Genomic DNA, 27012 nt, shown 5'->3' with positions numbered 1-27012 from the left:
AGTTACACGACCATCACAATCCAGGTGTAGAATATTTCTATTACCCTCAAACTCCCTCAGCAGCTACTTCCCTCCGCCTGCCTCACTAACGAGCTTTCTCTCCACGGATTTGCCTTCTCTAGGCATTTCATACCCACAGTCATTCAACATGTCTCTTTTTGTGGCTGGATTCTTTCAAGTATGTTTTTGAGGTTCACCCATGTGAGAGCATGGACCTGTTCCGGAGGGTCCTGGCTCGTGCGGGGGTAGGGAGAAGCCACATATTTCTGACCAGAGTGACCCAGTGGCTGTTGATGTCCACAAGAGGCCAGAGATAGGCTTTGTGTCCTGAGGACTCCCAGAGAGTCCTCTCAGCACCTGCGTCTGTTCTGACTGATACTGTAGGTATGCTCTTGGAGCCACTGCCCTGGTGTCCAGGGGTCCCTGCCCTTGTCCATGCTGGGCCTGCCAAGCTATCACCCCCTGTTTGAAGAAGGGCTTGGCCACACAAAGGGTTGCCTCCAAGCAGCCTTTCCTCGCTGCCCACCGGGAAGGCAGCTAATAGGCTAGCCCAAAAGAAACTGGAATGGCTGGCGTCTGCAGGTTCATGGATGCCAGCCTGTGTGGACATCTGACGGCATTTGGGTGTCTCCAGCCACCTTGATGACCTGGTCCCATGGTGGCTCCAGACCACAGTGACCACAGGTGGCTGAGCCCGTGCACCCCTGAGGGCCTTTTAGACCTGCTAAGCTTGCGGTCACCCAGCAGCAAAGCCCAGAGCCGCTGAGCTTGGTGATTTTCATGCTGCCCACCACTTTGATGGCAGGCTACACAGGGGTAGGGGTGTTCTAATTCAGGCTGGGCCATGTGACTGGCAGGGCCCCAGCTGTTGGGCCTGGATGGGGCTGTTTTTAGAAAAGCAACAACCCCCCCAATCCGGGCCCTCTGCTATTTATAGTCAGTCCCAAGGCCTGGGGAGTCAGTGCCCCAGGGCCAGCTTTTGGCCCTACAGTCGGTCTAAACCCCCACCGTGGGACCATCAAGTTACCTCCCTGGCACCTGTAAGCCTCAACTCACCGCTGGACCAGGACCCCAGGTCTCCCCAGGAAGAGGAGACGTGCCCCCTTCGCAGGCCTTGGGCACTACCCTGAGGGGACAACAGCAAGTACGCTTCCTGATGTGATATTCAAATTGGACATTCACAATGTTCAGTGTTATCTGGAAACAAAGCTCCAGTACCTCCTGAGTTTCTCCTGCTACGGTCCCTCCCCCTCCTCACCTTTACAGTAGCTGTCCCCACCCACCCCCAAACACCCAGGCTCACCAGGCCATATACATCTCCAGGCCTGAGGTTAGCCATCCTCAGCCTGCTCTATTTTCCAGGAATCAAACCTTAAACCAGGTTCTCCTGGCCCTGTCCCATCAGTTTCCCAGGGTGATGGTGGCCAGGGTTGTTCAGTCTACATTCCACCCCCATTTATCTCCCCTGGTGGCACTGAGGAAAGCAAAGAGGTATAGTCTGCACATAAAGGTTGTGGCTCTCCTCTTGGGATGTAGTCCTGAAGCTCAAGGCTCCCTGACTGCTGAGCCCAGGGGACGAGTTCCCCAAGTGAAACACAGGGGCCTAGAGGGTCAAGTGTCCTGCACAGTAATGAGGCTAGCTGAGGACAGCCCCTCTCTCCCAGGCTGAAGGAAGGGGAGGAAGGGAAAATGAGTAGAGAGGAGACAGCAGAGAGGGCAAGCCACAGAGGGAGTGGGCAGTACAGTCCTCTAATGCATTGGAGTCAGTAACTCTGCCATGACCTTTGCCAGTACAGCCCAGGACATTCTTTACAGTGAGTGTCCAGTCTCCCTGGTCTTCTTGTCACAGGCCTAGGAGCTTCACTCTGTGAACCCGGTTCAGAGGTCAGGTAACAGGCTCTGGGGACCTTTTGCACTGGGAGTTGCCCAGGGAGGGAAGGAAGGGCATCTTCTGAACCCAGGACCCTTCCTAGGTCCCCCCTCTCAACCACAGCTGGCCTCCTCCCAGCCCATATCCATTTGAGAATGGTGTGAGGGGTAGGCAAAGCTGTGCATCCAGCTCAGAGCCCAGGAGCTAGACACCCCACCACCTTCCTCTTCCAGCTTCCAGTCCACCCTTGGGCTGGGACTGGACGGAAGTCCGGAGTGTGGCCTCTTGGAAACCTGGGCCCCACCCTGCTGGTGCACATCAGGTGATCTAGAATGCACGAGTTTCTTTATCCCACACTTAGGCGCTAAGGGCTGCTGGAAGTCCTCTTTGGTGCTAGAGCCCACCGCTGGCTACGGCCATACAAGGGCCGCAGCAAGCCTTGAGTCAGCGGGGTGGGGCGGGAGGAGAGGAGAGGGGTGCGGAGTGAATGTGTGGGCTGATGGGGGGCACTCGGTCCTCAGATAGGGCAAGTGTTTCCGCGGCCCCCAGGGGGCGCGCGCCTGATCGGGACAAGGGTTCACGGGCGGTCAGGCGCATCCCCGAGCTAACCTTTCAGGAAGGTGAAGACGCAACTCCCCTTTTACAAACCGTAGCAGTTTCTGGAACCCCGAAGTCCCGGGCCCGGCGGGCGGGGGGGCGGGGTCCCAGCGCAGCGGACCTGGCTGCGGGCCGGCGAGCGCGCATCGGCCCGGATTCGCATTCTCGGTGCGCCCGGGCCATCTGTTTGCGCGGCCGTCGGTCAGTGCCTCCCTGCCCCAAGGGCCCGCCACCCGACGCGGCTCCCTGGCGACGGCGAGGGGCGGGGAGCTGCGGCCACCGGTCACCGAGGCGCGTCACCGCGCCCGCCCCCGGCCCGCCCTCTGGCCTGGGCGGCCGCATTTAATGGCGGGCGCGCGGGCTGCGGCGGGCTCCAGGGCGGCCCAGCGCAGCTGACGAGCAGAGCCAGCATGTCGGGGACCCGAGCTTCCAACGACCGGCCCCCCGGCGCGGGCGGCGTCAAGCGGGGGCGGCTGCAGCAGGAGGCGGCGGCGACCGGCTCCCGTGTGACCGTGGTGCTGGGCGCGCAGTGGGGGGACGAGGGCAAAGGCAAGGTGGTGGACCTGCTGGCCACGGACGCCGACATCATCAGCCGCTGCCAGGTGCGGGGCCGGGGCACCGGGTCCCTCCCCCACCCACCCAGCGAGCCCCTCCCTCTTCCCGGACCCAGACGGACCCTGTCCTCCCATGCCCTGACCAACCAGGTCACAGCCTCTTGGATTCCTTCCCTCCTGGAGCACCTTCCCCAGGGGCTGCCCTTCCCTCGCCCCCCGCCCCCCCGCACCTCACACACAAACCCCCCGTGCACTCACTCCCCTGCCTCCACCCAACACCCTGTCTGCTGCCCCCCACCCCCAGGCCGGTGGCTGGAGCCAGAGCTATAAATACAAGTGGCTGAGTTAGGGACACCTGATCCTTAGGGGGTGGAGTATGCCATGGGAGTGACACTGGGAGGGGGGGACCCAGCTCAGGGTGGCTTGAGGGTCCCTAAAACACCCCTGTTCCTCATTCTGAGGCTTTCATCTGAGGCCGTTTGGGGTCTGGGACAGGGCTGGCCCAGTACAGGCAGGGGACAGCGATTGGCTGAGGGGACCGAGAGCTGCTTGCTGGGCAGGGGGTGACCCTGGTAAATCAGCCAGGCAGAGGCAGAATGAGGGCTGGGCTGCTATGGGGTGGAGAGGCTGGGACAGGGGCCTGACTCAGAGTTCAGGAGGTCCTGGCTGGCCTTGGGGGGGAGGGAGGAGTCACATACTCTGGCTAGGGTGACCCAGTGGCTGGTGGTACCCACAGGAGGCCAGAGGGAGGCTGTGCTCTGAGAGCTGTGGCAGGGCCTAGGCTAGCTGCAGGCTGCTCTCAGCACCCACATGTATTCTGACACTGGACACTGTGGGAGTGTTCTTGGGGCCACTGCCTTGGTGTCCATGAGTGCTTGCCCCAGACCATGCTGGGCTTGCCATGCTGTGTGTGGGCTGTCTGTGGCCCCAGCACAACGGGATCAGCTTTGGGGTGCATAGGATGGGGCTATAGCCAAAAATGGGCAAAGGGTGGGAGTGGGACACTGGATGGAGCTCCTTCTTCCTGGTTCTGTGGTGGCCTCCTTGCTGAACTCCCAAGAGGACAGCTGCAGGCTACAACAGAGAATCAGCCCAGCAGGCTGCTGGCTCAGAGTTAGGGTTTCAGCAGACAGAGCTCAGCAACTCTCTTGGCCACACCTGTCCCACTGGGGATGAGGGATTTATGGAAAGATCTCCCTCCCTCTCTCCCTGCCCTAAAGCCCTGGCAAACAATTCCGTCCCTCTCTCCCAAGGACGCCCAGCCCTTAGGCCCCCACAACCTCCCCACTGCACATTCTGCCTGCTGTGTGTGTGGCAGGTCCTTGTGCCCTTGCTTCCAGGGTGTCCCAGTGCCGGGGCAGCCACAGCCCCTACCCTCCTTGGGTCTGTTTGCTCCAGTGGTGCCCAAAGCCCCTCTCTGGTCTGAGGCCAGACCTGCCAGCTCCAGGCAGTGTCAGGAGGACCCTGCAGACACTCTCTTAAGTGTCGGACTTAATGCTGCAGGGCTGTATCTCTAGCTGTGGAGCCAGTTCTGGGACAGTCCCTCCCTGCTCTTACCCAGGTCAGCAGACCAGTCCCGCTCACTCTCATTTGACAGGATCAGCAGAGGCCAGAGCAGGCTAGACCCAGTCACCCAAACTCGGGGCCCACCAGGCATGCTCTCCCCTACCCTGACTTCCCCAACTGAGAGCAAAACACGTCCCCACCTGAAAGACAGTGGAGCAAGGTACATCTCCCCTCCAGCCTCCTAAGGAGCCAGTGAGGCGGCACCCTCCCCTAGCGCTTCTTTACAGGTGGAGAAATTGAGGCTCAGAGAAGCTGAGGAATGAAAATACCTGCCCCTTTGGAAGCCTTGTGGCCCTTGGCACATGCCCACCATGATAGCCCTGGGTCTGCTCTCCTGCCCCTACCCCGTGGAGAAGGTAAGAGAGCTGGGATTCCAGAGCCGCCCGCTTGGGGCCCTGACTCAGCTCCTCTTTGCAAGCAAGGCCATGAGCCCTTTCTTCCTCAGCGCCCAGCCCCTGTCTTGAATGTTGGTCCCCAGATTCCCTGAGTAGGCTGCATATAGAGTGAGTCATATGAAGGGACCAGAAGCCAGAACTCCAGAGGCAGAGGCCAGACCTCACTGAGGACCCAAGGGGCTGAGCAGGACCAGAGCAGGGGGCCAAGAGAACCAGTGTTGAAAGTGGTAGCAGGGCTCCGGGGCCCGAGTCCCCTCTGGGACAGGCTGGCTAAGCAGGAGGCAGCCAGCCTGCTAGTTTCCTGGGCTCCTGAAGGATCACTGGGCCTGGCACCTGAGTAGCAGCTGTGGCCTCAGGGCTGCCCTAGCCTCTAGAGGGCATAGGTTCTGGCTGCCCTCTGCTAACCCCACCAGCAGGCAGTACCTATGTCCAGCCTTCATGTCGTCCTTGTCCCAAGTCTGTGCTCTACTAACCTTGGACTCTGACTCTTTGCCCAGCCCAGCAGTAGCCTGGTTCTTGCCCTCCCACCTTCCTTGTTTGGGGCCAGTGGTCAGAGTGCAGCCCAGGAAGCACCTCACCTTCAGCATCTCTGGCCTTGAGTCTGACGGATTTCTTTGCCTTCAGGTTCCTGCTCCCACTAATTCAATACTGTTTGTCCCCTGATTCCACTGCAGCCTAGCCTCCTCACACCTGGGTGGGTTCCCTGGGTCTGTTGGGGGCTGGGCTGTCTTCCTCCTCCCAGGCTCCCCTCAGCTGCTCCATTGCCCCCCACTTCCCTCCAGACAAAGTCTTTGAACCGGAGCTTCTTTCCTGCTCTAGACCATATCCCAGCTCAAAGTGGTCACCTGCCTCAGGGTACCTATTCTCTTTTCTCAGTCCATGGGACTGTGAGCTATTCCCATCCTTTGTCTAGGATCCCTTCCACCTGCCCCTCCTCCTTTTGTGTCCTCCATGTCCCCTCAGATAGGCCCCTAAGCTCCTAGCAAGTGCTCCCAGGATGGACAGCTTGTCCACCATCTTACCTAGCTACATCCTGTCGCTAGTCTGGAATCTGCTCCACACCTGCTGTCTCACCAGCTTCTTCCTCCATTCCCACAGTGTAGTCTTCCCGCCTGGGACAGCCAGGCTTCCACCCACACCTGAGGGACTTTTAATTCTCCTCCTTTTGACTGCAGTGAACCTAGGGGGCACTGGGGCTCTTCCTCCTGACAAAGTTGCTGTGGGGGCTCTCCCTTGGTTTCCACTGTGAGCTCAGTTGCAATTCCCACTCCCCCACCCCACCCTCACTCCAGCTGAGCTGGCATCCAGCTGGGATGGGAGTCACCCTTGAGGAAGGGACAGCTTCAGGCTGACAGGAGAGTCGTGGCCATGGGTATGGGGCATAAGACCCCAGGGATTTCTGTGGTGTGGCGCGGCTGTAAGAGCTGACACACCTGCCCTACAGTTTGTGGGTGCAGTTTCTGGAGCTTTCTCCAAGGAAACGCTAGACCTTGGGCCCCAGGCTGCTCCAAGGATTTCCTGGAGCACCACCTTGGGCCTGGAATGCCTGGTATTGCTACAGAAGTATGTCTTCCACAGCCTGTGCACCACTGGTGGCCTTGGTCAGGGAGCAGAGGTGCCAAGGGAGAGGGCTCCCAGGGTCACACAGCCTTGTGTTGCCCTGGACTGGTGGGAACTGCATACTAATGCCTGGACCAGTTCCTCCGCAGGCCTGGGGGAAGGAAGGAAGGAAGGAAGGAGTGGAAGATAGAAGCCTGTGAGCAGATACAAAAAGGAAGTGAAGCACTGCACAGGAATGCTGCATACTGGGAGCCAAGGGAGGGCAGTGCTTGCACCTCACAGCCACTGAGGATCCATCCAGAGCAGCATGAGGACCGTGTAGTGGTGGGGTCAGAGTCGGTTGGTAATGGCCGAGTGAGCCTGAGGGGAGGGACTCTGGCAAGTCAGAGGCCAGGAGAGCCTTCCCCTGCTCCCCCTCCCCGCAGCATGAAGTGCTCAGGGGCAGGAGTGGACAAGTGCAGGACAATAACTGGACAATGGAGCTAGGGATGTGTAGTTAATGCCTAGGCTCTGCAGGCACAGAGCACCTGCTCCATCCAGGACAAGCTGGAGACCAAACAGAGGGGGTGTGGAGGTAAGACGGGCACGGGTACAGCTTGTGGTATGGACAGACCCTTGCAGGTGGTGGAAGAGTGGGGCAGAATTTGAATGGGGTGGTCAGGAACCCAGAGGCAAGAAAGTAGGGGCAGAGGTCTCGGGGCCTCCAAGGCACACACATACATACACAGGAAGACCCACATGCAGCCTTACCCTGGATGGTACTAAGAAGGCAGTGGTCCTGGCCACTGAGGGGTCACTCCTGGCCAGCTCAGCCAGACCCTCACTGTTCCCAGGGCTTGTAGATGGCAGACCAGAATGGGGTGTGACCTGTGGCTGGAAGGACAAGCTATGGTTGTCTACCCAGAGGACTACAGGAAGGGTCCTGGCCTGAGCAGGCAGGTGGTTGGGAGAGGACAGGATAAGTCTGCTGGAGAGAGTGGCCTAGTAAGGCAGGAGGACTGGGGGCTTCTGGAGAAGGTGGGCACCAGGGAGGGGCAGCTGGAGCCCTGCTGGGCTGACTTAAGCAGACATAGGGAGAGACCAGAAGATGCTGCTCAGAGACCATCTCAGGTCTCCACTCTGCAGCACCCTGTGTCTGTCCTAGAAGTTGCTCACTGGAGCCCATGCTGGCTGTGTTCAGTCTCAGGCTTCTGTGTAGCTCAGGAGATGCTATGGGCTGATGGGCCTCCCTATGCAGGCAGAAAATCCTGTGTCCTGGATGCTGGGGTTGTTTTCAGGGCTTCCAGGGCCTTGGAGTGCTGAGGAGGGCATCAGGGGCTACACCCTACAATAAGGCGCTCTGACTGCAGGCTGGGTGGGCGAGATCAAGGAAGAGAAGGCTGGGTGTCCACATTATAGGACTCCAGCCATCACACACACAGCCCAGAGACAGGGTGTCCCTACAGGCCTGGCCCCTGAGCCCCAGGGAGGCCAGAGCTGGCTTCAGGGCCCCACCTTCCTTATCCCCGAGGGGTGGAACACACTTCAGGGACAAAGCAAAGATCAGTACTGCATCGATTCCAGAGCAAGATCTGGTTTGGCCCTGGTCCCTCCTCATTTGTCCAGGAAGGAGGGAGCCCCTTGTTTTAAACTCATGGCCACCAGGAAAAGGGCTTTGACCAAGCAGGCTGGGCAGAGTCCTGGGGGACTTCAATGTCCACAGGGGCCTTGGAGCTGTGCTGACTCGAGGCCCCTTCATGGGGGAGGAATCCTCTGGAGGAACCTGGAGGTGCCATTGTGTCCAGCAGCCTCCTTGATGCCCCTGACCTGGTCTGAACCTCTCACGGAGCAGGTGACTTAAGGCAGGTGCTCTGAGAATCAGGGACCATCTCCTGACCTGGTCAATGGTTAGAGGTGCTGTGGTGTGCCTCAGGACCATCATACCTCCAGGGGCATCATAGCTATGTTACAGCACCCTCTGGAGTTGTGCAGTGCACAGCATATATGACTATTTGTGGCAGCATACAGCAAGTAGCCTTACCTGTTGACCATGCAGGGTGCTCTTCTCCCAGGGCAGCAGGCCTGGGCTTCCTAATCCACATGTGGGAGCCACAGTGAGCATCAGGAAAACACAGGACTCTCCACAGCCTCCTAGAGGATCTTGCATTGTGCCCAAGAGTGTGGCCTTCCCTGAGCTCGGGTGCTTGGCTCCACTGAGCCATGGCTGTCCCCCTGCTTTCTGCAGCATACAGGGCAGGTGGCTGCTGATGCCTGTAGAAAGAGGGGCACGCTGGCCAGTGGGTGGAAGAGGCTGGAGCCTGACCCAGGAAGGGCTGTGTGTGGACATGCCTGAGTGGGCCATCCCAAGACTCAACCTGGCCCTTCTGGCCGTCAGTTACCTGAGCCGAAGGAGGAGCAGAATGAGGGCCACTGCCCTGCAGATCCAACCATTGGGAGGGTTGTGGGACTGGGTGCAGACACTAGAGGACAAGGCTGGGCTGAGGAGGGGCCTCCCACACAGGGGGAACCCATACATCCCGAGGGCAGACAGGGTCAAGGAAGGAGGGAAAGGCTGGGAGAAGCAGTGTTCCAATGGTGGAGGGGAAGTAGCCCGTGCAGATGAGGTCCTAAATGCTGTGCCCAGGTACCTGGCATCCGCCTGCAGCCAGGGCCGACCTGATATCAGGATCCCAATGGGCCTTCAGGGGAGGGCCCAAAGCAAGGGATCTACCCAGGTCTGGCCTCCTTAGTGGCTGGCTGAGTGCTCCCACAGAGCTGAAAGCTGAGTTCCCTGACCTCCATATGAGGGCCCTGCCTCTACCTAGCCCTCAGCCTGCGTTGGCCAGTGCCCCCTTGGGTGATACTGGCTCTTCATGTTATTGAGCCATCAGTGAGCCCTGGAGAAGCCTGAGGCTCACAAAGCCCTTCCCACAGGGCTGGGCTTATGTCAAATGGAGACAGCATTTGCTCCATCATGAAGAGCTCTGGGCACAGAGCCCTCCAGAGCCTGAGGAGAAAGCCGAGCATGTCAATCCCACCTCCTCTCTTTATGAACCAAATGGTTGCAGACCAGAGCCACCTGTACTGGGTAGGTCTGAATGCCTTCCTCTCCCTTTTGGTGACCTGTGTCTGGTTGACCCTTGATGGCCCCCTTTTCTTTTGTCCTGAGAAGCTCAGACCAAGTCCAAAAAAGGCTGAGGGGAAGTCTTGTACCAGTCCCACCAACTGCCCCCATGTGGCCTGCCATTCTAACACCTTGATGGGCAGAGGAAGACAGATTGAGTCTCTCCAAGGACCATCACTCTGGGCTCTCCAGGGCTGAAAGGCCCTGCCAGTCAGCAGGCCCTGGGGCTCAGTGTCCCAAGGTGGCTTGTGCCTCAGGAATGGCCTATGCCTGGTGCCTGGGCCCTGCAGCAGCTACTGGCCCTGGTGTCACCTGACACAGGCTGGCCCATGATGCCTGCGCCTGTTCCTAGGCTCCTATGTTTACCCCCAACACAGATGGGTGGTACTCACTGCCTATCTGTGTCCTTGGGCCAGCTGACGTGGGATTTGGGCACTTGAAGAAGAGGTGGGGACAGGACATCAGGGCTCCCTGGCAAGCAGTTTGACCATCTCATGGTCCCTGGGGGCCTGCCAGCCTGAGGGGGAGGAGCTGTATGTGACGAAGGCGCCAGTCCAGGCTCTGCTGCAAACTTACCTTCTCTCAGGACCTCAGTTTTCCCCATCTGTCCATGGAGACCTCACCCAAACTGAATCCCAGATGAAAAACACGATAGGTATGCCTGTGCTCCATGAACCGAGGAAAGGATTACTGCACATGCCCCAGTGAAGGCAGAGTACAAATGAGGTCTCCAAACTCTGGGTTTGTGAAGGCACCTCATGGGCCTGTCCTTACCCTGACAGACTGACCCCACAAGCTCAGGGGCAGGACACAGGTATCTTCTGAGTTCCACCATCATTCCAGGTCCTCAGCTTCCCCTTTCTCCTACACTGCCCACCAGGCCTCCATCTCCCAGTAGCCCCTTCCTGGTGTGTCCCCTCTAAGGTGGCCCATACTGTTAATCTCTGAGCATCCACCTGCCACTCTTCAGGTCCTTCCTCCTCCCCATAGGCTTCCCAGTGTCACCACCACCTATTCACAGAGCCATCACCTCCAGGTCTCCAGGTGCTGGCTCTAGGATACCTGGGGAGAAGGAGGCACCCTTGTGCAGCCAGACTCACATGTGGATCAAGGCTTCCTACAGTCTGTGTTGGGGGTCCAACTGGAGCAGAATGTCTCCTGGGCAGTTCCCAGGGCAGTGCTCGATATGGCCCAGCATAGTGATTCAGAGGCATGAAGGACAGACCCAAGACAAACTGTGACACGTGCTTTAAAACCCTAATGCTTCGATGCCTGGGAACTGGGTCATGGAATGGGGCCCTTAGCCAGCCCAGTGTAGGCATCTGGTGAAGGCTGCAGGTACTGGGCCCAGAGCTACAGGCCTCGCACAGGGCAGGCTATGGGCAAGGGCGTTAGTTGTGTAGGGCTCTGGCCCTGCTGTTTAACCATGAGTAAGGTGGGAGTTCTTGGAGGGAAAGCCCCTCACCTGGGATCTCCTGCCCTCTCTCTGACCTGGCTATGTGGGCGAGCTGGGAAACTGTGATTGCTCTGGCCGTTATGAGGGATGGGTGGCTGCGGGGAGGAGCGCCCTCACTGAAAGTTCTGCCTTGGGCGGTGAAGGAAGGATGTGTGGGAGGCCGCTCTGCTGCAGTTGTGTGGGTGGAGGGGAGCTGAGGCCCCTCAACTCCATCAGCTCCTTATCCCTTCTGCAAGGCAGAAGAAGTGGGGTGTCTCTGGGAGGAGACCCCAATGGACCGGTAAGCCAGACTCTAGAGCCAGAGCCCTGCCATCGTGTTTCTGCTGGGAAATGGAGAAGGAAGGTGAGCTAGGCTGGGATGGGCCAGCAAGGAGCAAGACTGGAGGAGGTCAAGACTAGTCCAGGATTCTGGGCATCTCTATATCCCAGGCTGTGGGGGCCGCAGTGCCATCTGGTGGCAGGAAGTGAGACTGGAGGCCCAGGCTCCCTCATTACAGAGTCCTGGCTCCCTTCCAAGTTTTGCTGGACTGGATCATATGAGTCTGTGGTAGTGGCCAGAAGGTACCGAAGGTTCTCAGGAGGCACCACACGTTGGGGGGTGTGGAGGGGTGGCTCAGAGACAGTGGGTCATCTCAGGAGATGTACTCTTGCTCCCTATGCCACCTGTGCTCATCTGCGAAAAAAAAAAAAAATCCATGCAGTGTGGCCCCCCTGCCTGCACATGGGCTACAGCTTTCCCCAGGTGGGGGTGTTCCCTGACCCCCTCTACCCAACTGCACTGTGAAGGATATGCTGGACAGGGCCTTGCTGACTTGTACCCTGATGTGGGTAACTGGTCACCCCAGTCAAAAGCAAGTACACTTTGGTAACACCCACCCCCGTGGACCCCTCTATTTCATCTGCCAGCACCAGAGGCCTATGTCATGAGCTTCTGGGAGCCTAAGAACATAGTGTCCAAGGTGTGGAGTGGTGCTTGGTCAGGTGGCCAGTCTGTGGCAAAAACGAGGCTGGAGCCTGCAGCCCAGTCATGGGCTGCAGTTGGGCCATGGGGTCCAACTCTGTACTTTCCCAAAGAGATGGGCCCTTATCCCTCAACAGTGGAAATCTTGGTGGGAGGGGCTCTGTGCAAGGCCCAGTTGCTGGGGCCTGTGCTGAACCGTCCCCTGGTGGCATTGGGACCACCTGGGTCAGAGCCTCTCCCACCCAGGCCCCTGGCCCTTGGAGGAACAGGATGCTAACCCAACCCAGACCCCTGAACCAGAATCCCAAGTCCAACCCATGGATGGTGCCAAGAAGCCTCCTGCATCCTACAGGGACAGAGCTTGCCCCTGAAGTGAGGCTAGGGTGTTGGGCAGATCCCAACAGTGCTCAGTGCTTGGGCACCAGCAGCTCAGTCCAGTCTTTCTTCCCAGGGGGGCAACAATGCTGGCCACACCGTGGTAGTGGATGGCAAGGAGTATGACTTTCACCTGCTGCCCAGCGGCATCATCAATACCAAGGCTGTGTCCTTCATTGGTGAGTGTCCCACCCAGCTAGCTGCCAGCCCCAGAGTGTGAGTGGACCGCCTGAGGTCATCAGACCAGGAAACCAACATGAAGAGGGGGTCTCATCGACATTGGGCAAGCACCTGGGCTGGGCCTCAGCCCACCCCCCGGCACTCATACTGGATCTTCTCCTCCTACGCCCCACCTCTGAGAGCAGACAAACCTGCAAACCAGAATGCAGCTCAGCCTGGGGTCTCCCCAGGGTTGCCAGAAGGAGGCTGTGCTGAGTGTGCAGAGCCCTCTGTATGTGTGTGTGTGTTGCTAACACATGTGCACATGCACACGCTCAAGCCAGGCCACCTTCCTGCTGTAAGCAGCCCCAGCCAGGTGGACAAGGCTGTGCTGTCTGACCCTGCCTGGGTCTTGAAGACATTACCCCTTGGGCTGCTGCTCCCTGACAGGCCTCCTTGGCCCTGCCCCCTCCAGTCCATGCTGCAGAGGACCTCCACCCCCAACACTGACCCCACTCCCCATCCAGGCTCCATGCCCCTGCCTGTTGTCCTGGCTGCAGTCATTGGTGACCTTATATGCCCCTAAGAGACAAAGCCATCTTCGTCTTGGGACTCTGTGGCTTCTCCCTCTTGGTCCCCTTCCCTCGCTCTTGATCACAGGGTTGCACTGCCTTCCTAGCCTCCGTCTTAGCTCCAGACTCCTGTGCTCAGGCAAGCTTTGCCTGGTACCTCAGGTAGGCCCAGCCACTTCTTGTCCTTGTCCTTCTGACTGCCCAACACACTTGTGACTCATCAGACCCCACCCCTACCCCAGTCAGGAAGTACAGACGTGGGCACTGCCTGATCGTGGCCAGTGGTTGGCACAGAATCTGGAAAATTGTATATGAGCAGAGGAAGGAAATCAGCCAAGACAATGGCTGTGAGTCGTCAGGGACCAAACCTGTCCCCTTGGTGCACACCTGTGTCTGGCCCTCCTAGCACAGGGCAAGGACAGGGTAGTGACAATCAAATTTCACACCGAATGGCCCAGCCAGTGAAGTAGCCTGCCCGACTGACCCTGAGCTCAGCCTGAGGCCCCAAGTGGCTGAGCCTTGGTGCTAGGGCGGTGCTTCAGGAAGTCAGTGTCAGTCTGATTCTGTTGTGCCCTGTGCCCCACTTGACCCAGATGGTACTCTGCCCAGCCGCCCAGGACAGGTCGGGACCAACGGTCAGAGCCCAGGCAGGGTACTCACTAGGGAACTCCAGTGAGCTGACAACTCCCCTGTGAAGCCTCTCAGCAAGGGGCAGACAGGCTTTCCACTTGCAACACTCCTCGCGTCTGCCACGTGGTTATTTTGAGATGCCATGGCATTTAGGTGACCTTTTGTGCTCACTGAGGCCTTGTGTAATCTCCGGTCATTCTGGTCTGGACTGATGTCCCGCCTCCCTTGGCCAAACCTGTGTCATGGCCAGCCCCACAAGACCAGCAAGGGGAGGGTTCATCCCGGGAGCAGCAGTAGTCTCTGCCGGGCTTCTGCCCTTAGAGAGACGAGCTGGAGTTCAGGCTCCCTTGAGCCCAGACCCCCCACACTAGCCATGCTGTGTGACCTTGGGTGAGGCACCTTCCCTCTCTGAGCCTCCCTGTCTGCGCATGCAGAGCATCTCTGAGGAGCCTCTTTAGGTTTATACAGATGGGGAAAGCACAGCTCCCAAGGTGCCACATGGGTCCTGGGGACTGCTTGGACCATGTCTCCAGGTCCTTCTTGCCTACTTTCATGTCAGTTCAACAGCTTTGCTGGCACATTCTTAAATATTATAAAATTTGCCCAATTGTGGGACCACCATAGTCCATTTCAGAAAACTGACTGGTCATCCAGATGTTGCCTGTGTGGTGCTGGCCATCACCCTTCCCCAGCATGGGCAGCCGCTGACCTGTTGTCTCTGCCGGTGTTTCTTCATTGCTCTGGGCTTGTTTTCACCGTTTTTTCTTGTGATAAAACATGCCAAACAAGATTTTCTTCTTAGCAACTAGGTATTTGGACTCAGGGCCTTGAGCTTGCTAGGCAGGCACTGTACCTCTTAAGCCATTCTGCCAGCCCTTTTTGCGTGAGTTATTTTTCAAGTAGGGTCTTGTGTTTTCACCCTGGCAGGTCCAGACCATAACCCTGCTACTTATGCGTCCCCCATAGCTGGGTTACAGGCAGGTTCCACCACACCTGGCTTTTCTTGTTGAGAAGGGGTCTCCATAACTTTTTTGCCTGGGCTGGCTGAAATCACGATCTTCTGGATCTCTGCCTCCCAAGTAGCTGGGATGACAGGCTTAAACAACTGTACCCAGTAAGAGCTACTATTTAGATCAAGTTTTCATGTGGGCTTTTGTTTTTTTGTTTTTTTTTTTTTTAGTAGACTTTATTTTTTGGAGCAGTTTCAGGTTCCAACAGCATGACTGTGAGGAAGACACGGGAATTCCCATGGTTCCCTGTCCCCATGCACAGCCTCCGACCCCCCATGTCAGTTGCTGTTGCTGAGCCACAATCTCATCACCATCTCGCAAAGGCCGCTGTGAATATGAGGATCGCCCCTATGTTGGATGTCCTGTGGGTTTGGACAAATGTGCAATGTCACGTGTCTACCACCATGGTGTCATATGGAGGAGTCTCACTGCCTAACCCCCTGGCTCCACCTGTTGGCCCCTCCCTCACCTTACCGCTGGCCATCCCTCATCTGTGCCAGTATCAAAAGATAAAATTACATCCAATTTAGTTTAAGATGTAATTGGCTGGCTTTTTGTTGGTTGGTTGGTTGGTTAGTTGGTTCTGAGATGTAGCCCAGGCTGGCCTCAAACTCACAATCCTCCCATCTCAACTGCCTGAGTGCTGGGATTACAGGTATGGCCAGATGCCCAGCAGTTTCTATTTAGCTTTTATTTGCCATTCTACAGTCAGGCAAGACGGTGTCATTCTAGAACAGGATGAGTTCTGATGTCCTGGGCAAGGGTGGTGGGTTCTGGGCACACGAGGGCTGAGGAGAGCAGAACAGAAGTGACTGGTGGTGTCAGCCTTTTCCTCACGGAGCTAGCAGAGAAGCCTCCTCACTGTGCTGGCTCCTGGGTTTGGGGAAATGGGTCCATTTCAAAATTGGTTGTTGTTAAGCCCTCAGCACAGCGCCTCTGTTCTGATCTGGTCTGGTGTGGTCAGGGTCTCACCCAAGACCACGGCTCCATGACCTTGCCTCACACCAGAATGCTGGGGAGTTGGAATCACAGCAGGAAGCCTCAGATGTTCCTTTTACATAGCAATCTGCATCTAAGTCTCCTCTGCGTCTTTTCATTTTTTTGAGGCTTGATGGCTCATTTCTCTCTCACCCTGAATAATAGCCCATTGTCGGATTGCCACAGCTTGCTTACCCGTTCACCCGCTGAAAGACGGCTTGCTTGCTTCCAAGCTCTGGCAGTTATGAATAAAGCTGGTGCAAGCACCCGCGGGCAGGCTTTTGTATGGATGTAAGTGTTCGGCTTTCCTGGGTAAATTTCCAGGCGCAGATTGTTGTGCAACCATCATCTACACAGTTCTCCATCTTCCCAAACTGACATGCGAGACCTTAACACCTGCCCACCCTCCCCAGCTCTTGGAAGCCACTATTCTGCTTTCCATCTCTCTGAGTTTGACGAGTCTGGGGACCTTGTGTAAGTGGGACCTATACTTCATGCTCCTTAATGTCTGGTTTATTTCACTGAGCAGTGTCCCCAAGCTTCACCCATGTTGCAGCATGTATCCGAATTTCCTTGCTTTTTAAAGCTGAATAGTCCATCGTATGGCTGGACCACCCATCCCTTATCTATTCGTCCTCAGATGGACACGTGGGCAGCTTCCAGCTCTTAGCTATTGTGAACATGGTCCTGCCCATCTCATGCTGTAGTAAACAAATTTTCAGGGCTGGTGAAGTGGCTCAAGTGGTAGAGTGCCTGCTTAGCAAGCACAAGGTTCTGAGTTCAACCCTCCAGTACCACCAAAAAACAAAAACAAAAACAAAACTTACAAGTTTTCAGATACCCCTGACACGTTTTCTGTCCCTCATGTTACAGGCAATGGTGTGGTCATCCACCTGCCAGGCTTGTTCGAAGAGGCAGAGAAGAATGAGAAGAAAGGTAGGCTGCCCTGCCTGCACGCAGAGGTGCCTGACGCTATTGGCTGAGAGGGTGGTGGCTTCTCAGGCAGGCTGTGGTGATTCTGAAGTGCATAAAGCAGGGTCCTATGGGCAGTGCTGGGAAGCCCAGAGGTCCAAGTTAGCTGCAGGCACTGCCTCAGTGTCAGTCTGGGTGGCCCCTGCAGCCTCAGGCTCAAGACTTCCAGAGTGAGACCAGCCTCAGTTTGTGGGCCTCCCCTGTGGTGTGAGTCTGAGAGCCTTAACCAGAGAACAAGCAATGAGGACATGGCTGCAATGCAGATGGCCCTTCTGGCCTCTCAGCCTCGTGCTTACCCCGACAGAGCTAGGTGAGCTGGCACACCTCACCCAAGAGTTCACATCTGTGAACTCTGCCCACCTGTGTATACCCTGTCCCTGCAGGTCTGAAGGACTGGGAGAAGCGGCTCATCATCTCTGACCGGGCCCACCTGGGTAAGGTTCATACCAGGGGGCTCGGGACGGCCCCTCCTCCCTTCTCCATGGCCATGGGGTCTGGAAAGCCCACAGGGCCTTCCTTGCTCCATGTGTACCTTACTCCTTACCCTTTTCAAATTGCTTCAAGGAAAGAGCTGGGTTGGAGTTCAGGGAAATTCCCAAGGCTCAGGGAAATTCTCAGTCAGGTCTGAGTGGGGTAGAGTGGCGCCTGGGACTCTGGAATCCCAGCGTCTGCTCCTGGCCAGGGCTCTGATGGCCACACTCCAAATCTCAACCACCCCTTCCTGGAGAAGCCTGCGTGTGGCAGATGAGCCCTCCTCGTAAACCTCCGTCCTCTGCTTCTCTCCTGCCCCTGCCTTGCCTGCGACAGTGTTTGACTTCCATCAAGCAGTGGATGGGCTACAGGAAGTGCAGCGTCAAGCTCAAGAGGGGAAGAAGTGAGTCACACTGCTACTCCCACTGGGGTCTTCCAGTCCTGGGTATGGGGAGAGGGGCACCAACTGACCCCGAGGCCTCGAGAATAGCACCTGCCAGAGCACAGGGTCACAGGCTACTCTCTCTCAAGGGTCACACGCGACCCTGGCTGACTGCCACAGCCTGGGCCACACTGACTTCGCACAGGGAAACATGAAAAGAACTGGAACGGCCTAGCTGCCCAGCCTGACAGCCACATTCTGCCCGCCTCACCCAATGGCCTCTCATTTGTTTACCCAGAGACATTTGTTAGAGCTGCAAATGTGCCAGGGACACAGGAGTGAAGCACACGAGTGCCCTGCATTGAGATAGGACAGTCTCATGCTTGCACAGTCACAATGAATATGTCTGCACAGGTGCACACACATGCACGGCACGCATACTTACACACGTGTGCACGTACGCACTTCCACGCAGGGAGACACGGGTAGCAGTTGCGACTGCCCTGAGCTTAGGGCCACCTGCGCAGACCATGTGGATACCAAAGCAGCAGCCAACGTATCGGCATCCTTGCTGCCAAGTGAGAGGGAAGCTGAGGCAGAAATGAAAGTGGGACACCTCCAGCAGAGGGCACTGCTGAAGGATGGGGGAGGACTAGGACTAGGGCTCAGAACTGTCCCCCAGCCCCTCGCCCTGGTGTTGCATGCTTACGGAGCCCAGGGATCCTCACGATGGCAGCCTCCAGAGCCAGGAGCCACTGCTGGCAGCCACCCTCACCCTTGCTTGCGCCAGCCTTTTTTCATGGCATGGACCTTGAGTCTGCAGGGGCCCCCAGCAGACTGGGAAAAGGATCCATGGGGCTCCTCACCAGCACCCATCTTTCAGTATTGGCACCACCAAGAAGGGAATTGGACCAACCTACTCCTCCAAAGCTGCCCGGACGGGCCTCCGCATCTGTGACCTGCTGTCAGATTTTGATGAGTTTTCTACCAGGTATCCAATCACAGCTCAGGGGCAGAGTGGGGTGAGGGCTGTGGGAGGCCAAGGCTGGAGAGGAGATACCAGGTACAGTAGGGATGAGGCTGCAGTTGACCATTAATAGTCACAGCAAGGCTTTTCTGTGCAGATTCAAGAACCTGGCCCACCAGCACCAGTCCATGTTCCCCAACCTGGAAATAGATGTCGAAGGCCAACTTAAAAGGCTCAAGGTAAACTGAGGGTGCATGGGATCAGGCACCGAGGGTGTGCAGGAGTGGGGCTGTCAGACATCTCTCCAGTGTGAAGGTCCTCCTAATGCTGGTTGAACACTATGGAGCACACCATGCCCAAGTATTATTCCAGGCTGGCTGTCCACGTGGGCAGCAGTGCCACCTGCCTCTCTGCAGCCTCACTCCACTGCCTGATCCTCCCAGGGCTTTGCTGAACGGATCAGACCCATGGTCCGAGATGGTGTCTACTTCATGTATGAGGCACTCCACGGCCCCCCTAAGAAGATTCTGGTGGAAGGTGCCAATGCAGCCCTCCTTGACATTGACTTTGGTATGTCCTCTGTTGAGCTGCTTGGGGGATGTGCTCACAGGTTGGCTGTAGAAAGCCATGCAGCAGGGTCACCTTTCGAGGCCGCAGTGCCATCCATGTCTACAAAAATAATCCTATTATCCTGTTTCCTAACTCCATCAGGGTGGGCTGAGCTAGGAATGAGGGAATTGGAGACAGAAGAGACCAGGAACAGGAGCAAGGAGCCTGGCAAGCCTGGGTATCTCCTGTCCACAACCCCACTGCATACTAGTCTACCCCATCTTTGGGGTGGCCACCTAAGTCTACACTGCAAACAGCCTTTCTCTCCCTCACCCCAGACTTCTATGTGAGCCATAAGCCTGGCACACAGTGCCCCATGCAGGCCACTGCCCCAGGATAACCCCTCAAACCACTGACCCTGGTGACCCCCACCAGGGTTAAAACTGCTCAACACCCTTTGCTAAGAAAGCCTCTCGGGTTCTGGGATCTACAGAGGGTGGCAGGCAGTCCCCAACCATTCTGTCCTGCAGGGACCTACCCCTTTGTGACGTCCTCCAACTGCACAGTGGGCGGTGTGTGCACGGGCCTGGGCATCCCCCCCCAGAACATAGGCGATGTGTATGGTGTGGTGAAAGCCTACACCACCCGCGTGGGCATCGGGGCCTTCCCCACTGAGCAGATCAATGTAAGTGCCCAGATTTGAGCTGCAGGAGGGCAGGACATGGGAGTTGGGGGTAGGGGCTGCTGCTGTGGGACCCTGCTCACCACTTCCCCTCCGGTGGGGCCCATCCTACTGTGTGGGTGGGGGGAAGGGAAAGGGTGTCAGTAAGGATCTTTGAAGGCCAGTCAGTTCCAATACAGCAGCAACACACGGGACACAGTGGGTGTATGCGTGTGTGTTTGTGTGTGCATGCATGCACATGTGACATATTCTGTTTACCCTGGGAAGTGTGTAAGCCCCACAGGCAAGGGGGGGGTGTCTTAAAGACCCTCCAAAACCCTTGTTTGGGGATAGATACCTTCACTCAGAAAGGTTGCTGATTGCCTTCTGCTGGCCCTAGCCCTGGGGTTGGGGTGAGCTATTGCTGTCCTTTGGGGGGTCTCATGTGGCCCGAGGGTCTCTGTCACCACCAAGCTAGAGTCAGGGCTGAAAGAAGAGTCCCCATCCCCTAACTGTCTAATGGAGTGGTTCATGGCCTTCCTTCCTCAGCTTTACCCTGCCTTGTTAGGGTGGGGTCATGACTCTTGTTCCAGAGCCAGGAGGTGCGTGAGAGAGCCAGGGATGGCGCTATGTCCAGAGAGGCATGCAGTTTCCACAGCTGACCACACAGGACAGGGGAGGAGATAAGCACACCCTGCCCCCTGCCCCACAGCCAAGCCGTAGGACCAGGCCCCACCCTAGTTTCCCATTCCTGAGCAGTAGGGAAGAAGGGAGTCCAGCTGCCCATGCCTCCATGCACAAAGCAATGCTGGGGTTCTGGAGTGTTTCAGAAGAGCTGCTGCCAGCTTAGAACTGCATGGAGAGTAGGGCCTGCCTTGTGCGCCTCAGCTGGGATATAGTTGCCAGACACAGGGGTGTGGGGATATAGGGAGAGTCCTGCCAGGGGACACATTTTCAAGGATTCCCATGCTAAGAAAGAAGAGGAGCGGAAAGGGCAGAGGAGGAGGGGGAGGAGAAGAAACCAGAAGCACAAAGGCCTGATGGCCTGTGGCAGGTCTTTGTTCACACAAAGGCCTGCAGGCATACATGGTTCCCACTGTAGCAGGTGTGGACAGTCCTCTCTTCTCACGTAGGAAATTGGAGACCTGCTACAGAACCGTGGCCATGAATGGGGGGTGACCACAGGCAGGAAGAGGCGCTGTGGCTGGCTAGACCTGATGATCCTAAGATACGCTCACATGGTCAATGGATTCACTGCGTAAGCAGCCCTACCGCATGCACATCGCCAAGTGGCCATTCCAGGGCCCATTCACACAGGGACTGTCCCTGACCCTGAGACCCACAGGGCAAGGGGTGTTCAATTCAGGGTCCAAGGGCCACAGAATCCTTGTGCAATCTAAACCCTTATCCATGGCGAGGCCAAACCCGGGTTCATGGCATGGAGGCCATGAACCAGCTGTCCAGGATGTATGGAGGACGGAGGGCGAGGGGCATCATGGTGTTTCTAAGAGGGTTGAAACAGGTCACATATATTTTGTGAAGTAACCCAGAACAAAGAGTCACACTTCCAATAGAGAATCCCTGTTAAGACCAGGTGAGAATTAGTGTGTGGTCTGGGCAGGTAGATCTCAACACAGTGTAGGACCGAGTGTCAGGCAAGAGTCCCCTGAGGTCAAGGTGCCTGGAGCCTGGGTAGAGCAGGCTCACAGAGGATGGCATTTCTGGTAAGAGTGGATGGTGTGTGCTCCATCATTCATTCCCTATCATGTACCCCAAAGTGCAGCCACTGACCTTGTCTCCAATGGACATCCTTCTGGAGGGGTGGGAGGGCTCAGGGACAGACAAGCTGGCAGGTGGGAAGCAGACATCCATTTACCCTTGGTGCCCAGGCTCTGGGTGGGGTTTCTGAGCCAGGGGAGGACCTGGCATTTTGAGAAGCTTCATCCCATAGACAGCACCCTGAGAGGCAGCTGGGGAGAAGGACAGATCCAGATGGGCAGGAACAAGAAGGCAGGCAGGTCTCTTGGTGCCTTTAGCAGTACAGGAGACAGCTCACAGCCCCACAGCTCCCTGGCCACCAAGAGCTGACTCAGGTTCCTAGGAAAGATGCAGAATCCCGATAAGGCAGGCCCCCACCAAGCACCTGAGGTTCTCCCCTGCAAAACAAACCCACAGAGGGGACAACAGAGGGAATGGAGCTTGGGTTAGGACCACCATGGGTTCCCACCTCTGTGAGCCCCGAGGAGAAAGTCCCTCCCCACACACCTGCTGTCAGCTGGCATCCTGGAGAGATTTCCTGTGGGGGTGAGCAGGGCGACCCTAGGGGTTTTTGCAGAGGACTTGGGTCTGGCTGTTCAGGACCCTCTCCTGGCGTAGAAAGAGGCTTTGTTGGACATGGGGTTTGCTGCTTCCTTTCCAGCTTGGTAACATGGGCTGAGAAGACAGTTCAAAGCTCTCCTGGGTGGGTACAGAGCTAGTCTGCCAATGGGAAGCTGACCATGTGTTATCTGAGGCCTCCCATCCTCAGTTTCCTTTGTGCAATGTGGGGTTCCTGGCACCAGTCCCACACATTACCAGAGCCAACTCAGCTAGGAGAGACCCATCATGAAACCTGCCACAGAGGAAGGAAAAACAAATAAAGGAAAGAAAACTTGGAACACAGGGTGGCACCGAGAAGGACCCACAAAAGGCAGCTGCCATGTTGCACTGGCTGTGTCTGTGGGGCAGCACACAGTGGGTGGGAGAATGAGAAGAATGTCATGCTCATTGTGCTAGGATCCACATGCAGCCATGCTGCAGGGCAAATGTGGCAGGAGCCACAGATGGGAGACTGGCAAGGGGAGAAAGCCAAGATTGTTGGAAAGAGGTTCCCAGAGAGGGCATTTGAAGTGGGGAACTTAGACAGCCAAGTTGGGGTGTAGGCCCAGAGGCAGACTTTCCTGCTCTTCACGCTGTTCTCCAATTGCATTTTTTAGGGGTCCTCTCATCTTTATTCCCAACCCACTGTAAATAATAGAAGAAACAAGAGGGTGAGAAACAAACCAAAAAAAAAAAAAATGGCAGCATGCTGACCGTTTCTCTGCTTATCACCTTTCTTGGTTTTGAGACAGGCTGGCCTTGACCAAGCTGGACATCCTGGACGTCCTGAGTGAGATTAAGGTTGGCATCTCATACAAACTGAATGGGAAGAGGATTCCCTACTTTCCAGGTACTTGACAGGAGCCCATGTTTTTTTCTGGTGGTTGAACTGCTTCTTTGGCATAGGAATAGAGGTGACCTGTGATTTTTAGAAAATGGGAAGGGTTTCATTCAGTCAGCACACAGAAGACAGCTGCTTGTCTCCAAAGTCCTGCCTTCTCCTGGCTTTGGTCTCTCACGGGTTCTTGAGGAGGTCTAACCGGTTCTCAGGGCACCTGCAGGTGCCTTCGGGTGGTTTGGAAATGGCTCAGGGGACAGGCCTGGGTGGGCAGCTAGGAGCCTGGTGACCTGGGGACCCTGGCCCACCTTGGCATAAAAGTCATCTGGAATATGCCCCTCAACTGCAGACAAGCATGTCTGACCTACTTCCTCCCTGGCAGCGATAGGCAGGCTGCCTCATGCTTGTCACCTCCAAGTAGACCTGGGTAGACCTAGAAGTGTTCCTTGGTCTGGGGAGCCATGTGCAACCTTGAGGCCCTACTGACCCCTGACCTTTGGAAGGGCACACTTTGAGACCCACAGAGCCTCCTGCTGGTGGTCTGGCTCTCCATGGTAGTGTGGAGCTCCCTGGGCAGGTACTGCCTGTCCCAGGCTCTAGAACCTTTACAGGTGCCATTCATTCCAGTGTCTTCCATCAGTAAGGGGGTGTCAGCATCCCTATAAGCCACAGGGTCCCAGCACAGTGCAGGGAGCATCCTCCAGTTATTGATGATCCCAGGCAGAGGGCATACATCCTTGGCTTCAGGATTCTGGAGTCTTAGCTTTCAAGCAGAGGCTTGGAGTTCCTCCGTTCGCGTCCCTGTGGATGCTCGAGCAGAGCAGTTATCAAGCACATATCCAGGGTGGATGTGCCCCTTGGTCTGGAAAGGACCCAACTAGTCTGAGCCCCACTGCTGTTCATTGCCCAATGTTCAGAAAACCAGTATGACCTCTGGCCCTCCTGGCTTCCTGCCTGCTGAGTCACTGTGTTAAGGAAAGTTCATGTCCCTGAGGTGGGACAAGTCTGTGGACCACCACTGATCCTGTGTGAACTCCCCAGCTAACCAGGAGATACTTCAGAAGGTAGAAGTGGAGTATGAAACACTGCCCGGCTGGAAAGCAGACACCACGGGCGCCAGGAAGTGGGAAGACCTGCCCCCACAAGCCCAGAACTACGTGCGGTTTGTGGAGAATCATGTGGGCGTGGCAGGTGGGTGCCCCAAGTCCTTCCCAAGGGGCCTACATTCCAGTAGGAGGCCTACAGAGTAATAAGAAACCCCTGGGGTAAATGTATCAGACCAGAGGTAAGAGGTCCAGAGCAGGGCACAACTGCCATCCAGGGAAGGCTATCGGCAGCAACTCTGGCCAGGGAGGGGTCCTTAGTGACCTCTCCAGAAACAGCAGCCACCCAGGATGCAGATGGCAGGCAGGATACATCTGCCGCTGTGTGCTCACTTCCATCCTAGGGCATTTGTACCTATAGAGGAGCCTCAGTGGCAGCTGGGTGCTTGTCCTGCTTCCTGCTGCATGTGGATGAGCCCCTCACCACGGACTACCTTTATTATTTAAAAATTAAAAACGCTTCCCCTTGAAGGAAAAAAATAGCCCCCTTTCCCAGATGAATTACATAAAAGCAATGTCATTAAGAACAATTTCCTTGGTGGTCTCTGCTCCCACGTGTTTTGTAACCATTCTCTGTTGCCCTTTCAGTCAAGTGGGTTGGTGTTGGCAAGTCCAGAGAGTCCATAATCCAGCTGTTTTAGATCCAATGGAGCCGAGACTGGCAGGCTACATCAGCATTCGGTCCCCAAACCAGCAGTGCAGACGTGTTCCTCAGCCCTCACAACCAGCACCATAAACAAAAAAAATGTAAAACTGATTTTCTGTACTTTTATTTTTCTATTTAAGCCTTCAGCTCAACCCATTGAATTCTACAATGATTTTAAACATCTGAAAGTCAGCACTATGTACATTTTTAAAAATTCTACTATTTAAAATGAGCCTACATGCTCAAAGCAGAGTCCTTCTGTGACACAGTGATTGTCATGTAGTGTGTGTCTGGTTGGAGCCATGTGGCAATAAACATATCCGGTAGCCACTGAGTAAGAATGGTCATTACGTGCTCGTCTTGACTTTGTCGTTGACGCTTTTAAATGCTAAAGGGCGACCACTCCCCATAGCCAGAGTCTGCATGAGGCAGCTTCCTAAGGAAAAAACCCACCCCAGTGTCTGAGAACCCGCTACTGCAGGCAGAAAGTGCCATGAGACCCAAGAGGCAGACAGATTTAGGACTGCACAAAGTGCCATTTATTGGGGACTTTCAGATAGCAGCCTGTGTTGGGCAGTAGCAAGACAGAAGATCCCACATCCCAAGGCCGGAGGAAGGGGTTTGTATACTAAGTTAGGTAAAAGTGGGCCACAGCCAGTTGAAATCTACCTGGCCTTTCTTAAAAACTATTAACATGGCCAACATCAGTTAGGAAGCATGTCACATGTCTGTGGCCAGCGTGTCACTCTTGGCTTGCAATCTTCATGAGGCTGTCCTGCAAGGTTTGGGATAGCTACAGGTCACCTGATAGGCAAAATGGGGGTTATGACCAAGATGGCTGTTGTCAGGTCAAGCTGGATCCTTGCATTTTGGTTTTACAAAGCCAAGATATGTATTTGCTCAGAAAATGAAATGGAGCAAGCCCATGTAGGACAGACAAGAGTATTAAATGTTTTTCAAAGCTAATCACTTTAGCAAATTACACTCTAGCCCTACTACCAGGTCGGACCTATGGGGTGATTCAAAGCAGCCCTTCCTGCCCCTAGGGATGGTGAGCCCATGGGCAGCCCCTCTTCATTCCAGTTGGGCACTCCGAACTTCATTTTATTTAATCAGCCACTCCTTTACTGACCAGTCTCATAGTGCCAACTATGGTCTTTGCTCACAGGGACACAGACTGGGCTCCTCGAATGATATTCTGGAGTTCGGGGAACATTTGGAAAAACTGGCTGCCCTCCATATTCTGTCAGAGAGGGAAGAAGACACACGGAGAAGTGTAATCTAGCTAGCTTTGACTTTTCACACTAAGTCAATCAGTCTCACCCTGCTGAAGTGCCAGGTGGACTTGCTTTCCCATGGACTCTGCCAGCCCCAAACATCCTGCACACTCAGCCTGGATGGCCACACCGGGGAGAAGCCAACTCAGGCAACAGTGCCCCAGGTGGGTGGGCTCAATGTGGAAACTCCGGTGACTGCACACCACACTCACTGGCAACTTTTCCAAATGGTCCAAGATGGGCCTTCAGAACTCGAGAGAAGATGGGACTGCATGGTGCAACCCCCTGAGGGGAACCCACTTCCTCTCTGAGCCCAAGGCTCAGCTTCCTGGGCCCTCATGCTCAGTGAACACCACGGTTCTTTGGGTTTTCTGGGAATTACTTCGTTCCATAATATAGCAAAAGAGGAGAAAAAAGAGAGTTTACCCTCTTTTCCTAGTGGCACTTTGCATGGACAACACAGCCCCAGGATAGAACAGGGCAGTAATGATGTCTAGTCAACATACAGGTAAAAGGCAAATGAGTGATTTGTAGTGAATTCTCATAATTTTTTTGCCTCCTGGACATCCATTCTGAGTGCACTGAACTTCCTCATACCAGAGGCAGGCTCAGTCACCTTTGACAGTTTTTGGCTCTACACCTCCTCCCAGTCTTCAAGGTGGTCTAGACAGGTGTCATGTACCGTTGCCTCTCCCTGTGGGGCAGCTGGAGACAACCTCACCCTACCCTCTGTGCTGTGTGGGCTGTGCATATGTGCCATGGTACCTGTCATCCATAGTAGGACCCCTGAGGCTCTGTACCCCACTAGAACTCCCTGTCAGAACCTCATGGAAAGCTCTGTCCTGCAGGTCTTTCTCATTTCCTCCCACTCCTCAGTCCTCACCCGATGCCTGGGCACCTGGGGCCTGAATTGCTCCCCCTCCCACCGTGGCCACTGTCTTCTCTCAGGTCTGTGACAAACTGCTTCTGTCATTCTGTGGGGTTTGCTGAGCTGTCGTTTCT

At 55.9% G+C, this 27012-nt stretch overlaps 1 protein-coding gene across 2 annotated transcripts; it reads left to right on the top strand.

Annotated features, from left to right (window-relative positions):
- The first annotated feature begins 2770 nt into the window (after positions 1 to 2770).
- Adss1 (adenylosuccinate synthase 1) lies at positions 2771 to 25074 on the top strand. 2 transcript variants are annotated; one of them, XM_074067041.1, is made up of 14 exons: positions 2933 to 3069; positions 4815 to 4943; positions 12514 to 12616; positions 16660 to 16722; positions 17142 to 17192; positions 17566 to 17632; positions 18495 to 18602; positions 18736 to 18817; positions 19022 to 19148; positions 19658 to 19812; positions 20922 to 21046; positions 22899 to 22996; positions 24026 to 24175; positions 24676 to 25074. In XM_074067041.1, exons 2-14 carry the CDS (start codon positions 4890 to 4892, stop codon positions 24726 to 24728), a joined length of 1236 nt encoding a protein of 411 aa, XP_073923142.1. In that variant the 5' UTR covers positions 2933 to 3069; positions 4815 to 4889; the 3' UTR covers positions 24729 to 25074. The 2 variants fall into 2 exon arrangements, with proteins under 2 accessions (XP_020027598.2, XP_073923142.1); XM_020172009.2 differs by lacking the exon at positions 4815 to 4943 and having other exon boundaries at positions 2771 to 3069.
- Positions 25075 to 27012: the final 1938 nt, after the last annotated feature.

Source organism: Castor canadensis, chromosome 3 (genome assembly GCF_047511655.1).
Source record: "Castor canadensis chromosome 3, mCasCan1.hap1v2, whole genome shotgun sequence".
In the NCBI taxonomy this organism is placed as follows: Eukaryota; Metazoa; Chordata; class Mammalia; order Rodentia; family Castoridae; genus Castor; species Castor canadensis.
The sequence above is the reverse complement of the archived record's forward strand: the minus strand, read 5'-3'. Positions and strand labels throughout refer to the sequence as shown.